General features: G+C 48.9%; 1 protein-coding gene across 9 annotated transcripts in view; it reads left to right on the plus strand.

The window, feature by feature from the left end:
- The window catches only part of LOC139259631 (tensin-1-like), an 875,917-nt gene that overhangs the window by 636,715 nt on the left and 225,037 nt on the right, over positions 1-14,165 (plus strand). For all 9 annotated transcript variants that reach the window (XM_070875129.1, XM_070875131.1, XM_070875130.1 and 6 more), the window contains 3 exons: positions 9,463-9,634; positions 10,564-10,614; positions 12,393-12,515. In XM_070875129.1, the coding sequence (XP_070731230.1) occupies positions 9,463-9,634; positions 10,564-10,614; positions 12,393-12,515 (346 nt within the window). The remainder of the gene's footprint in view (positions 1-9,462; positions 9,635-10,563; positions 10,615-12,392; positions 12,516-14,165) is intronic.

Raw genomic sequence — 14,165 nt, forward strand, 5'->3', positions numbered from 1 at the left:
GCCCTGGGCCAGGGAGAGGAAATGGATCCGTCTATCTGTTTATCTGTGTCTCTCTCGTCCTGTGTGTTTGAGTGCTTTTGGTACTGTGTCTGTGTGGGTGTGTGTCTGTGTGGGTGTGTGTCTGTGTGGGTGTGTGTCTGTGTGGGTGTGTGTTTGTGAGTGTGTGCTTGAGTGTGTGTGTGTGAGCGTGTGTGAGTATGTGTCTGTGAGTGTGTATGGCTGTGTGTCTGTGAGTGTGTGCTTGAGTGTGTGTGTGTGTGGGTGCGTGTGTGTGTGTGTGTGTGTGTATGTCTTTGTGAGTGTGTGCTTGTGTGTGTGTCTGTCAGTGTGTGTGTGTTTCTGTGTGATTGTGGGAGTCATTCCCGTGTAAGTGTGCCTCTATACGTATATAAATCGTGTGTTTATATGTATGTATCCACTTTTTAAAAAGGAGGGAGAGAGAAAACGGGTAATTATAGACCGGTTAGCCTGACATCAGTAGTGGGGAAAATGTTGGAATCAATTATTAAAGATGAAATAGCAGTGCATTTCGAAAGCAGTGATAGGATCGGTCCAAGTCAGCATGGATTTATGAAAGGGAAATCACGCTTGACAAATCTTCTGGAATTTTTTGAGGATGCAACTAGCAGAGTGGACAAGGGGGAACCAGTGGATGTGGTGTATTTGGACTTTCAAAAGGCTTTTGACAAGGTCCCTCACAAGGGATTGGTGTGCAAAATCAAAGCGCATGGTATTGGGGGTAATGTACTGACGTGGATAGAGAACTGGTTGGCAGACAGGAATCAGAGATAAACGGGTCCTTTTCAGAATGGCAGGCAGTGACTAGTGGGGTGCCACAGGGCTCAGTGCTGGGACCCCAGCTATTTACAATATACATTAATGATTTAGATGAAAGAATTGAGTGTAATATCTCCCAGTTTGCGGATGACACTAAACTGGGTGATGGTGTGAGCTGTGAGGAGGACGCTAAGAGGCTGCAGGGTGACTTGAACAGGTTAGGTGAGTGGGCAAATGCATGGCAGATGCAGTATAATGTTGATAAATGTGAGGTTATCCATTTTGGGGGCAAAAACATGAAGGCAGAATATTATCTGGATGGCGGCAGATTAGAACATAAGAACATAAGAACATAAGAATTAGGAACAGGAGTAGGCCATCTAGCCCCTCGAGCCTGCTCCGCCATTCAACAAGATCATGGCTGATCTGGCCGTGGACTCAGCTCCACTTACCCGCCCGCTCCCCGTAACCCTTAATTCCCTTATTGGTTAAAAATCTATCGATCTGTGACTTGAATACATTCAATGAGCTAGCCTCAACTGCTTCCTTGGGCAGAGAATTCCACAGATTCACAACCCTCTGGGAGAAGAAATTCCTTCTCAACTCGGTTTTAAATTGGCTCCCCCGTATTTTGAGGCTGTGCCCCCGAGTTCTAGTCTCCCCGACCAGTGGAAACAACCTCTCTGCCTCTATCTTGTCTATCCCTTTCATGATTTTAAATGTTTCTATAAGATCACCCCTCATCCTTCTGAACTCCAATGAGTAAAGACCCAGTCTACTCAATCTATCATCATAAGGTAACCTTCTCATCTCCGGAATCAGCCTAGTGAATCGTCTCTGTACCCCCTCCAAAGCCAGTATATCCTTCCTTAAGTAAGGTGACCAAAACTGCACGCAGTACTCCAGGTGCGGCCTCACCAATACCCTGTACAGTTGCAGCAGGACCTCCCTGCTTTTGTACTCCATCCCTCTCGCAATGAAGGCCAACATTCCATTCACCTTCCTGATTACCTGCTGCACCTGCAAACTAACTTTTTGGTATTCATGCACAAGGACCCCCAGGTCCCTCTGCATCTCAGTATGTTGTAATTTCTCCCCATTCAAATAATATTCCCTTTTACTGTTTTTTTTCCCCAAGCTGGATGACCTCACACTTTCCGACATTGTATTCCATCTGCCAAACCTTAGCCCATTCGCTTAACCTATCTAAATCTCTTTGCAGACTCTCTGTGTCCTCTACACAACCCGCTTTCCCACTAATCTTTGTGTCATCTGCAAATTTTGTTACACTACACTCTGCCCCCTCTTCCAGGTCCTCTATGTATATTGTAAACAGTTGTGGTCCCAGCACCGATCCCTGTGGCACACCACTAACCACCGATTTCCAACCCAAAAAGAACCCATTTATCCCGACTCTCTGCTTTCTGTTTGCCAGCCAATTCTCTATCCATGCTAATACATTTCCTCTGACTCCGCGTACCTTTATCTTCTGCAGTACCCTTTTGTGTGGCACCTTATCGAATGCCTTTTGAAAATCTAAATACACCACATCCATCGGTACACCTCTATCCACCATGCTCGTTATATCCTCAAAGAATTCCAGTAAATTAGTTAAACATGATTTCCCCTTCATGAATCCATGTTGCATCTGCTTGATTGCACTATTCCTATCTAGATGTCCCGCTATTTCTTCCTTAATGATAGTTTCAAGCATTTTCCCCACTACAGATGTTAAACTAACCGGCCGATAGTTACCTGCCTTTTGTCTGCCCCCTTTTTTAAACAGAGGCGTTACATTAGCTGCTTTCTAATCCACTGGTATCTCCCCAGAGTCCAGAGAATTTTGATAGATTATAACGAATGCATCTGCTATAACTTCCGCCATCTCTTTTAATACCCTGAGATGCATTTCATCAGGACCAGGGGACTTGTCTACCTTGAGTCCCATTAGCCTGTCCAGCACTACCTCCCTAGTGATAGTGATTGTCTCAAGGTCCTCCCTTCCCACATTCCTGTGACCAGCAATTTTTGGCATGGTTTTTGTGTCTTCCACTGTGAAGACCGAAGCAAAATAATTATTTAAGGTCTCAGCCATTTCCACATTTCCCATTATTAAATCCCCCTTCTCATCTTCTAAGGGACCAACATTTACTTGAGTCACTCTTTTCCGTTTTATATATCTGTAAAAGCTTTTACTATGCGGATTAGGAAAAGGGGAGCTGCAACGAGACCTGGCTGTCATGGTACATCAGTCATTGAAAGTTGGCATGCAGGTACAGCAGGCAGTAAAGAAGGCAAATGGTATGTTGGCCTTCATAGCTAGGGGATTTGAGTATAGAAGCAGGGAGGTCTTACTGCAGTTCTACAGGGCCTTAGTGAGGCCTCACCTGGAATATTGTGTTCAGTTTTGGTCTCCTAATCTGAGGAAGGACGTTCTTGCTATTGAGGGAGTGCAGCGAAGGTTCACCAGACTGATTCCCGGGATGGCTGGACTGTCATATGAGGAGAGACTGGATTGACTGGGCCTTTATTCTCTGGAGTTTAGAAGAATGAGAGGGGATCTCATAGAAATATATAAAATTTTGATGGGACTGGACAGGTTAGATGCAGGAAGAATGTTCCCGATGTTGGGGAAGTCCAGAAACAGGGGACACAGTCTAAGGATAAGGGGTAAGCCATTTAGGACTGATGAGGAGAAACTTCTTCACTCAGAGAGTTGTTAACCTGTGGAATTCCCTGCCGCAGAGAGTTGTTGAGGCCAGTTCATTGGATATATTCAAGAGGAGTTAGATGTGGCCCTTACGGCTAAAGGGATCAAGGGGTATGGAGAGAAAGCAGGAAAGGGGTACTGAGGGAATGATCAGCCATGATCTTATCGAATGGTGGTGCAGGCTCGAAGGGCCAAATGGCCTACTCCTGCACCTATTTTCTATGTTTCTATGTATATGTGTGTTTGTGTGTGCATATGAGTGTGTGTGTTATTGTGTGGGTGATCTGTCTGTGTGTGTACCTGAGTGTGTGTGTGTGTGTGTGTGTCAGTGAGTGTGTGTGTGTGTGTGTGTGCATATCTGAGTGCATGTGAATGCGACTGTCTGTGAGTAAGTGTGAGTCTGTGTGTGTGGGTGCATATGTGCCTGTGTGTGTGTGAGTGAGCGTCTGTGTGTGACAATGAGTGTGTGTGTGTGTGTCAGTGAGTGTGTGTGTGTGTCAGTGAGTGGGTGTGTGTCAGTGAGTGTGTGCCTGTGTCTGTGTGTGTCAGTGTATGAGTGAGAGTGTTTGTGTGTGTGTGTGTGTGTGTGTCAGTGAGTGGGTGTGTGTGAGTGTGTCAGTGAGTGTGTCTGTGTGAGAGAGAGAGTGTGTGTGTGTGTATGTGTGTGCGAGGGTGGAGTACGGCCTAAGCACCCAAGGCTCTACCCCACTGCTGGCCAAGAACGGAGAGGTGCTTATCAAGGACAGAGAGGCAGTCAGGGCCCACTGGAAGGATCACTTCGAAGATCTCCCTAACCAAGACTCTGTCTTCGACTCGAGTGTCCTCGACTCCATCCCGCAGCATGCTACCCGCCTCCACCTCAGCCCAACCCCAGCCCGGCACGAGGTAGAAAAGGCCATCCAACAACTGATGGACAACAAGGTATCGGGAGCAGATAGAATCCCCACCGAAGCACTAAAGCACTATTGATGTGGATCCATGACCTCATTTCTCTTATCTGGAGGAGAGCATGCTGGGGATCTCAGAGAGACCGTAATCGTGAAACAGCTTCAGGAAAGGTGACCAGTCCGACTGCGTTAACTGCAGAGGAATCTCCCTGCTGTCGACCACAGGGAAAGTCATCGCAAGAATCCTCCTCAATCGCCTTCACCCAGCATCAATGCTCTTCTCAATCTACCTCGCTGCAGTGCTTCATCTCACCTTTAACAAGCTCCCCGCTGGAGTGGAGTTAATCTACAGGACAAACGGGAACCGTTGCCTCCAGTCCAGATCCAAGGTTGTCCCATCCTCTGTCCTTGAATTACAATATGCAGACGATGCTTGAGTTTGTGCACACTCAGAGGACGAACTCCAAATCATCGTTGACCCCTTCACTGAAGCGTACCAGAGTCTGGGCCTTACAGTAAACATAGAAACATAGAAACATAGAAAATAGGTGCAGGAGCAGGCCATTCAGCCCTTCTAGCCTGCACCGCCATTCAATGAGTTCATGGCTGAACATGAAACTTCAGTACCCCATTCCTGCTTTCTCGCCATAACCCTTGATCCCCCTAGTAGTAAGGACTTCATCTAACTCCTTTTTGAATATATTTAGTGAATTGGCCTCAACTACTTTCTGTGGTAGAGAATTCCACAGGTTCACCACTCTCTGGGTGAAGAAGTTTCTCCTCATCTCGGTCCTAAATGGCTTACCCCTTATCCTCAGACTGTGACCCCTGGTTCTGGACTTCCCCAACATTGGGAACATTCTTTCTGCATCTAACCTGTCTAAACCCGTCAGAATTTTAAACGTTTCTATGAGGTCCCCTCTCATTCTTCTGAACTCCAGTGAATACAAGCCCAGTTGATCCAATCTTTCTTGATAGGTCAGTCCCGCCATCCCGGGAATCAATCTGGTGAACCTTCGCTGCACTCCCTCAATAGCAAGAATGTCCTTCCTCAAGTTAGGAGACCAAAACTGTACACAATACTCCAGGTGTGGCCTCACCAAGGCCCTCTACAACTGTAGCAACACCTCCCTGCCCCTGTATTCAAATCCCCTCGCTATGAAGGCCAACATGCCATTTGCTTTCTTAACCGCCTGCTGTACCTGCATGCCAACCTTCAATGACTGATGTACCATGACACCCAGGTCTCTTTGCACCTCCCCTTTTCCTAATCTGTCACCATTCAGATAATAGTCTGTCTCTCTGTTTTTACCACCAAAGTGGATAACCTCACATTTATCCACATTATACTTCATCTGCCATGCATTTGCCCACTCACCTAACCTATCCAAGTCACTCTGCAGCCTAATAGCATCCTCCTCGCAGCTCACACTGCCACCCAACTTAGTATCATCCGCAAATTTGGAGATACTGCATTTAATCCCCTCGTCTAAATCATTAATGTACAATGTAAACAGCTGGGGCCCCAGCACAGAACCTTGCGGCACTCCACTAGTCACTGCCTGCCATTCTGAAAAGTACCCGTTTACTCCTACTCTTTGCTTCCTGTCTGACAACCAGTTCTCAATCCACGTCAGCACACTACCCCCAATCCCATGTGCTTTAACTTTGCACATTAATCTCTTGTGTGGGACCTTGTCGAAAGCCTTCTGAAAGTCCAAATATACCACATCAACTGGTTCTCCTTTGTCCACTTTACTGGAAACATCCTCAAAAAATTCCAGAAGATTTGTCAAGCATGATTTCCCTTTCACAAATCCATGCTGACTTGGACCTATCATGTCACCATTTTCCAGATGCACTGCTATGACATCCTTAATAATTGATTCCATCATTTTACCCACGACTGAGGTCAGGCTGACCGGTCTATAATTCCCTGTTTTCTCTCTCCCTCCTTTTTTAAAAAGTGGGGTTACATTGGCTACCCTCCACTCCATAGGAACTGATCCAGAGTCAATGGAATGTTGGAAAATGACTGTCAATGCATCCGCTATTTCCAAGGCCACCTCCTTAAGTACTCTAGGATGCAGTCCATCAGGCCCTGGGGATTTATCGGCCTTCAATCCCATCAATTTCCCCAACACAATTTCCCGACTAATAAAGATTTCCCTCAGTTCCTCCTCCTTACTAGACCCTCTGACCCCTTTTATATCCGGAAGGTTGTTTGTGTCCTCCTTAGTGAATACCGAACCAAAGTACTTGTTCAATTGGTCTGCCATTTCTTTGTTCCCCGTTATGACTTCCCCTGATTCTGACTGCAGGGGACCTACGTTTGTCTTTACTAACCTTTTTCTCTTTACATACCTATAGAAACTTTTGCAATCCGCCTTAATGTTCCCTGCAAGCTTCTTCTCGTACTCCATTTTCCCTGCCCTAATCAAACCCTTTGTCCTCCCAGGGGAGGACAAAGGGTTTGATTAGGGTAGGGAAACATCAATAAGACAAAGGTTCTCTACCAACCTGCCCTGCCACACACTGCCTCCCAATTTATCAAAATCCACGGCATAGCCCTGGACAATGTGGACCATTTCCCATACCTCGGGAGCCTCATTCAACAGGGGCAGACATCGATGACAAGATTTAACACCGCCTCCAGTGCGCCAGTGCAGCCTTCGGCCGCCTGAGGAAGAGAGTGTTTGAAGACCAGGCCCTCAAATTTACCACCGAGCTCATGGTCTACAGGGCTGTAGTGATACCTGCCCTCCTGTATAGCTCAGAGACGTGGACCATGTACAGTAGACACCTCAAGTCGCTGGAGAAATATCACCAACGATGTCTCCGCAAGATCCTGCAAATCCCCTGGGAGGACAGACGCACCTACGTTAGCGTCCTCGACCAGGCCAACATCCCCAGCATCGAAGCACTGACCACACTCGACCAGCTCCGCTGGGCAGGCCACATTGTCCGCATGCCCGACATGAGACTCCCAAAGCAAGCGCCCTACTCGGAACTCCTTCACGGCAAGCGAACCAAAGGTGGGCAGAGGAAACGTTACAGGGACACCCTCAAAGCCTCCCTGATAAAGTGCAACATCCCCACCGACACCTGGGAGTCCCTGGCCAAAGACCGCCCTAAGTGGAGGAAGTGCATCCGGGAGGGCGCTGAGCACCTCGAGTCTCTTTGCCGGAACAAGCGGAAGCGAAACGCAAACAGCGGAAGGAGCGTGCGGCAAACCAGTCCCACCCACCCGTCCCTTCAACCACCGTCTGCCCCAGAAACCGCCTGTGACAGAATCTGTAGGTCCCACATTGGGCTCATCAATCACCTGAGAACTCAGTGTGGAAGTGAGTCATCCTCGACTCTGGGGGGCTGCAGAAGAAGAAGTATGTGTGTGTGTGTGTCTGAGTGTGCATGTGTCTCTGTGTGTGGCTATGTGTGTGCGTGTATGTGTTTGTGTCTGTCTGTGGGTGTGTGTGTGTCTAAGTTTCTGTGTGTCTGTGTCTATGTGGCTGTGTGCATGTGAGTATGGGTGACTGTGTGTGTGTGTGTGACTGTGTCTGTGTGTGTGTGTATGTGTCTGTATGAGTGTGTATGTATCTGTATCTGTGTGTGTGTGTGTGTGTGTGTGTATGGGTATGTGTGTCTGTGTGGGTGTGTGTGTGTCTAAGTTTCTGTGTGTCTGTGTCTATGTGGCTGTGTGCATGTGAGTATGGGTGACTGTGTGTGTGTATGTGACTGTGTCTGTGTGTGTGTGTATTTGTCTGTATGAGTGTGTGTGTGTGTGTGTATGTGTCTGTATCTGTGTGTGTGTGTGTGTGTGTATGGGTATGTGAGTCTGTGTGGGTGTGTGTGTGTGTGTGTTTGTGTGTGTGTGTCTGTATCTGTGTGTGTGTGTGTATGGGTATGTGTGGGTGTATGTGTATGTGTGTCTGTGTGCGCGTGTCTGTATCTGTGTGCGCGTGTCTGTATCTGTGTGTGTGTGTGTGTGTGTCTGTATCTGTGTGTGTGTGTGTCTGTATCTGTGTATCTGTGTGTGTGAGTGTGCGTGTATGTGTGCTGCACTGACCGGTTTTGGTGCCTATCTCTCTAATTCCTCCTCCTTCAGGTAACATTGTCTTCCATTTCCTCTGCTCAGGGGTTAAATGGTTTGCCTGGAATAAATCCGGAAATCCACAAGATGGGACTCTGTGGGAAATGATTTCGTCCGTCAGGATTTACTGCTTGGAACAGAGTTCCAGCCACTCAAACTGGTTATCTTGTTTGGATAAAGTTAATAATTAAATTAACATATTTATCAGTCTGGGTCAGTGACCCACAGCACTCTCGTACTGTCCTACCATCGGTGGCTGAGCCTCCAGCTGCTGAGCCCCAAGCTCTGGAACTCCCTCCCTAACCTCCCCGCCCCTGCACCTCTCTCTCCTCCTTTACAATGCTCCAAGCTTTCGGTCCTTTACCCCAGTATCTCCTTATGTGGTTCGGTGTCACATTTTGTTTATAAAGCTCCTGTGAGGCGCCTTGCCATGGTTTACTATTTTAAAGGTGCTCCATAAAAGTAAGTTGTTGTTCTTGTACAGAGCACCTGCATCTCGATGTCGGTGAAAGTGAATCGTTCCCTTTACCCCCTGTGTACTGTACATGTACAGGGGACACTGAGACACACACGGGGTGTACAGTACCAGACGGAGTGAATCATTCCCTTTACCCTGTGTACTGTACATGTACAGGGGACACTGAGACACACACGGGGTGTACAGTACCAGACGGAGTGAATCATTCCCTTTACCCTGTGTACTGTACATGTACAGGGGACACTGAGACACACACGGGGTGTACAGTACCAGACGGGAGGGAATCGTTCCTTTACCCTGTGTACTGTACATGTACAGGGGGCACTGAGACACACACGGGGTGTACAGTACCTGACGGGAATTCCCTTTACCCTGTGTACTGTACATGTACAGGGGGCACTGAGACACACACGGGGTGTACAGTACCAGACGGGAGTTCCCTTTACCCGCTGTGAGTTGTATTTTTACAGGAGCTGTGACTGTTTTGTGTGTTTTATTTTCTTTCTGCTGATTATTCCAGGAGTGTCAGCCTGACCCACACTATGGAGGAGAGTTGTGACCTCGACCTGACGTACATCACGGAGCGAATCATCTCCGTCTCCTTTCCCACAGGTGTGGAGGAGCAGGGTTACCGTGCCAACCTGAAGGAGGTTGCACAGATGCTGACGTCTAAACACGGCGAGAACTATCTAGTCAGTACTTTATTTTGTATTTTAAATTTGACACTTTGTTGGGTGGGGAAATTTTCCATTTTCCATTTCAGTTTCGGTATCAAACACTCCCAGGGTGCTGTTGGCCTCACGTTATTTCCAACGCACGATTAGACCTTCGATTAACAGAGTGAGAATAAAAGAGAATGAAGGATAAGTAAGAAAAAAAGTAAAAATTTAAAATTTGACATTTTTAAAATCTCCTAAAACAATTCACTACCTGAAGGAAGGAGACTCCACGCTTTAATTGTTCACTTTCTGAGCGCGAGTTTGATTGGCAGTCATTAACAATTATCCCGTCATTACAAGGGGCACTTAAGCTGTTAATGACTAGATTTAATGTTCTGTGGCGAATTTAATGAGCAAATGCAGCAACATGGTGAAGCTCACGGGGCGGTTAAGATTGAGACGCCGTTTTTTTGGAACTAATGTCGGAGCGGTGCAAATCATGCAGAACCTTGTGGTGACCTGCAATTCACAGGGCAACTCTTCATCGCCACAAGTTGCTGGGCGAGCCTCATTCACACACCGTTATTGGTTCAGAAAATTCTGCCCCAATATGTCCACTTGTGGGGGAGTCAGAAATCAGTGGTCATACATATACGATAGTCACTAATAACTTCTTTCCCCGGAGAGCGGTGAGAATGTGGAACTCGCTGCCACAGGGAGGGGTTGAGGCGAATAGTATCGATGTATTTAAGGGGGGAAAGGAATAGAGGGATAGGGGGATGGGAGGAGATGGAGAGGGGTGGGAGGGGGCTGGTGTGGAGCATAAACCCCGGCACGGACCCGCTGGGCTGTTTCTGGGCTGTAAAATTCGATGTAATTCTATGAATAAGTTGAAGCAGTGCTCCCGGTGCAGGCATGAGTTGCAAGAGCTCTCATTAATCCACTTCCTTGTCTCTTTTCAGTTTTTTAACCTGTCTGAACAACGCCATGATATCAGCAAACTCAACCCCAAGGTAAGGCCCTTACAGCAGAGAGCGGAGCTCGCAGACCGAGAGACACCACCTCCCCCTGTGTCTGCGTTTGGCCAACCCCTGACGCAGCATGCAATCCAGGTCACTTCCCATCCTCTTCAATCCGGACTCAATCCACTTCCTGTCCCAATCATTCACCAAGTCCACAATCACTACACCAGGTGTCAGACTGTGTCCACAATCACTACACCGGGTGTCAGACTGTGTCCACAATCACTACACCGGGTGTCAGACTGTGTCCACAATCACTACGCCGGGTGTCAGACTGTGTCCACAATCACTACACCTGGTGTCAGACTGTGTCCACAATCACTACACCGGGTGTCAGACTGTGTCCACAATCACTACACCGGGTGTCAGACTGTGTCCACAATCACTACGCCGGGTGTCAGACTGTGTCCACAATCACTACACCTGGTGTCAGACTGTGTCCACAATCACTACACCTGGTGTCAGACAGTGTCCACAATCACTACACCGGGTGTCAGACTGTGTCCACAATCACTACACCGGGTGTCAGACTGTGTCCACAATCACTACATCGGGTGTCAGACTGTGTCCACAATCACTACACCGGGTGTCAGACTGTGTCCACAATCACTACACCGGGTGTCAGACTGTGTCCACAATCACCACACCAGGTGTCAGACTGTCCACAATCACTACACCGGGTGACAGACTGTGTCCACAATCACTACGCCGGGTGTCAGACTGTGTCCACAATCACTACGCCGGGTGTCAGACTGTGTCCACAATCACTACACCAGCTGTCAGACTGTGTCCACAATCACTACGCCGGGTGTCAGACTGTGTCCACAATCACTACACCGGGTGTCAGACTGTGTCCACAATCACTACACCAGGTGTCAGACTGTGTCCACAATCACTACACCAGGTGTCAGACTGTGTCCACAATCACTACACCGGGTGTCAGACTGTGAGGTTTCAGGGTCTCTCCCTGGCCTGGGCTGGGTTAGCTGACCTCACACTGTGTGGGACTGACCATGTCCAGCCTTGGTTTCGACGCACACCGTGGTTGGGTTTGTAAGATTCTGAGGGGGTTTGACAGGATAGATGCGGGGAGGGTGTTTCCCCTGGGCTGGGGAGTCTAGAACCAGGGGTCACAGTCTCCGGATAAGGTGTCGGCCATTGACTGAGATGAGGAGAAATTTCTTCGCTCAGAGGGTGGTGAATCTCTGGAACTCTCTGCCCCAGAGGGCTGTGGAGGCTCAGGCTCTGAGTATATTCAAGGCGGAGATCGATAGATTGTTGGACTCATGGGAATCGAGGGATATGGGGATTGGGCGAGAGAGTGGAGTTGAGGTCGATGATATTATAAGAAACAGGAGCCAGTGTCAGCCACAGCCCCCTCGAGCCTGCTCTGCCACAAATGGCTCGAGGGACGGATGTCCGACTGCCGCTCCGATTGTTAACGCTCTTACATTTGTATTAACCCTCGGTGTCCAGACTTGCACGTTAGTGAGGAGCCGCTGGGTGAGGTACCTGGAGGCTTGGCCCTAGTATAATGAGAATCAGGGCCTTGCAGGAGAGGATGGCCGAAAGCTGGGCCAGAGACCCTCGGGCCTGTGAGCGGGGGGATTGTTGTACTCGAGTGGTGGGAACTTGCTCTCGGTTCAATGGCCCAATTCTGTCCGTCAGTGGAGGGACGGGGCGATGCTGCTCCCTGGTGACGAGAGCGCGTACTGCATCGTGTCTGCAGCCTGGGTTTTTTAACCAAAGCTGGGTTCTTACCATTGCAGGTGGTGGACTTTGGTTGGCCTGATCTCCATGCCCCTCCTCTGGACAAGATCTGTAGCATCTGCAAGGCCATGGACACCTGGCTGAACTCTGACCTGCAGCATGTGGTGGTCATTCACAACAAGGTAAGGGACCTGAAATCTTCCTCTCCCTGTCTAGTTACTGGACGAACAAACCAGAGAACGTGAGTTCACATCTCACCGCGGCAGTGCGAGAATTTGAAATTAGCATTAAAAACTCTGGAAATAAAAAGCTGGTCTCGGTAAAAATGGCCATGAAGCTGTCAGATTGACTGATGTCCTTCAGGGAAGGAAACCTTTTGTTCTTACCCCGGCCTGGGCCTATTGGTGACTCCTGTCCCACACTGATGTGCTTGCCTCCATTTGATCTCTTTAATCTATGACCACACATCCGCAGGCTACACTAGCCGGGATTATCGGACTCCTGTTCTCCTCGAGCTTCTGCCACTTGCTGCGATTCGGGTTCCACGACCCCTGGGACTGCGCCCAAGTGATCGCGTGTCTCACCCGAGGCCAGAAAGTGAGTGTCGAGGGATTTTTCCTGCACTGAGGACCTACAGAGCGGGCCGTTAGTGGGGAAGCAGGTACCAAGAAGCAGAATTTCCTAACCCGCGTCCGCATACAAGTCACAAATGAGAGAACGAGCCCTGGGACTAGCGTATACGACAGACCAGACACTGTGTGGTCTGCATTCTCCTGTCCGTTCCAACAGGACTACGTTTGTGTTATGGTTCTGTTACTGAGCTAATAATCCAGAGATCTGGGGTTCAAATCCCATCATGGTGCTTTTTCAATTTCAATTCAGCTGAAATAAATTCTGGAAATGAAAAGCTGGTCAGTAAAAATGACCATGAAGCTGTTGGATTGTCACAAAAACCCAACTTTTTCACTACTGTCCTTTAGGGAAGGATTAGGCCCGTGCTGTGTACTAGGGCCCGTCAGCGGAGGCTGGTCTCCAGTTGTCTTGGAAACCTTTGCCAAGACCTGGCTCTGTCAAGCCCGTGTGGTAGCCAGCATGCAATAGCCACCCCACGTTGAAAGAATTCACTCACAGGCATCCTCAATGAAGTTGAGGGACCTGGAATGTCAGGATCCTCCTGGACATCCCCAACAGCAACAGACCGGAACGTCCCACTGCTTTTGTTGCCTGGGAACTCGGGCGTTTCGATGAAGACATTGCCGCCCTAAGCAAGACCCAGTGGGCGGGGGAAGGTCAGATCAGGGAACAAGTTGTTGGTTACACGTAGACCAACACCGCCTCCAGTGCGCCAGTACAGCCTTCGGTCGCCTGAGGAAGCGAGCGTTTGAAGACCAGGCCCTCAAACCCGGCACCAAAGATCATGGTCTGCAGAGCAGTGGTGATACCCGCCCTCCTGTATGGCTCAGAGACATGGACCATGTACAGCAGGTATCTCAAAACACTGGAGAAATACCACCAGCACTGACTCCGCAAGATTCCTGCAAATCCCCTGGGAGGACAGACACCAGCGTTCTATATCAGGCCAACATCCCCAACATTGAAGCACTGACCACACTCGACCAGCTCCGCTGGGCAGGCCACATTGTCTGCATGCCCCTGACACGAGACTCCCAAAGCAAGCGCTCTACTCGGAACTCCGACCTGACAAGCGAGCCAAAGGTGGGCAGAGGAAACGTTACAAGGGACCACCCTCAAAGCCTCCCTGATAAAGTGCGACATCCCCACCGACACCTGGGAGTCCCTGGCCAAAGACCGCCCTAAGTGGAGGAAGAGCA

This window comes from Pristiophorus japonicus, chromosome 3, assembly GCF_044704955.1.
Source record: "Pristiophorus japonicus isolate sPriJap1 chromosome 3, sPriJap1.hap1, whole genome shotgun sequence".
NCBI lineage: Eukaryota > Metazoa > Chordata > Chondrichthyes > Pristiophoridae > Pristiophorus > Pristiophorus japonicus.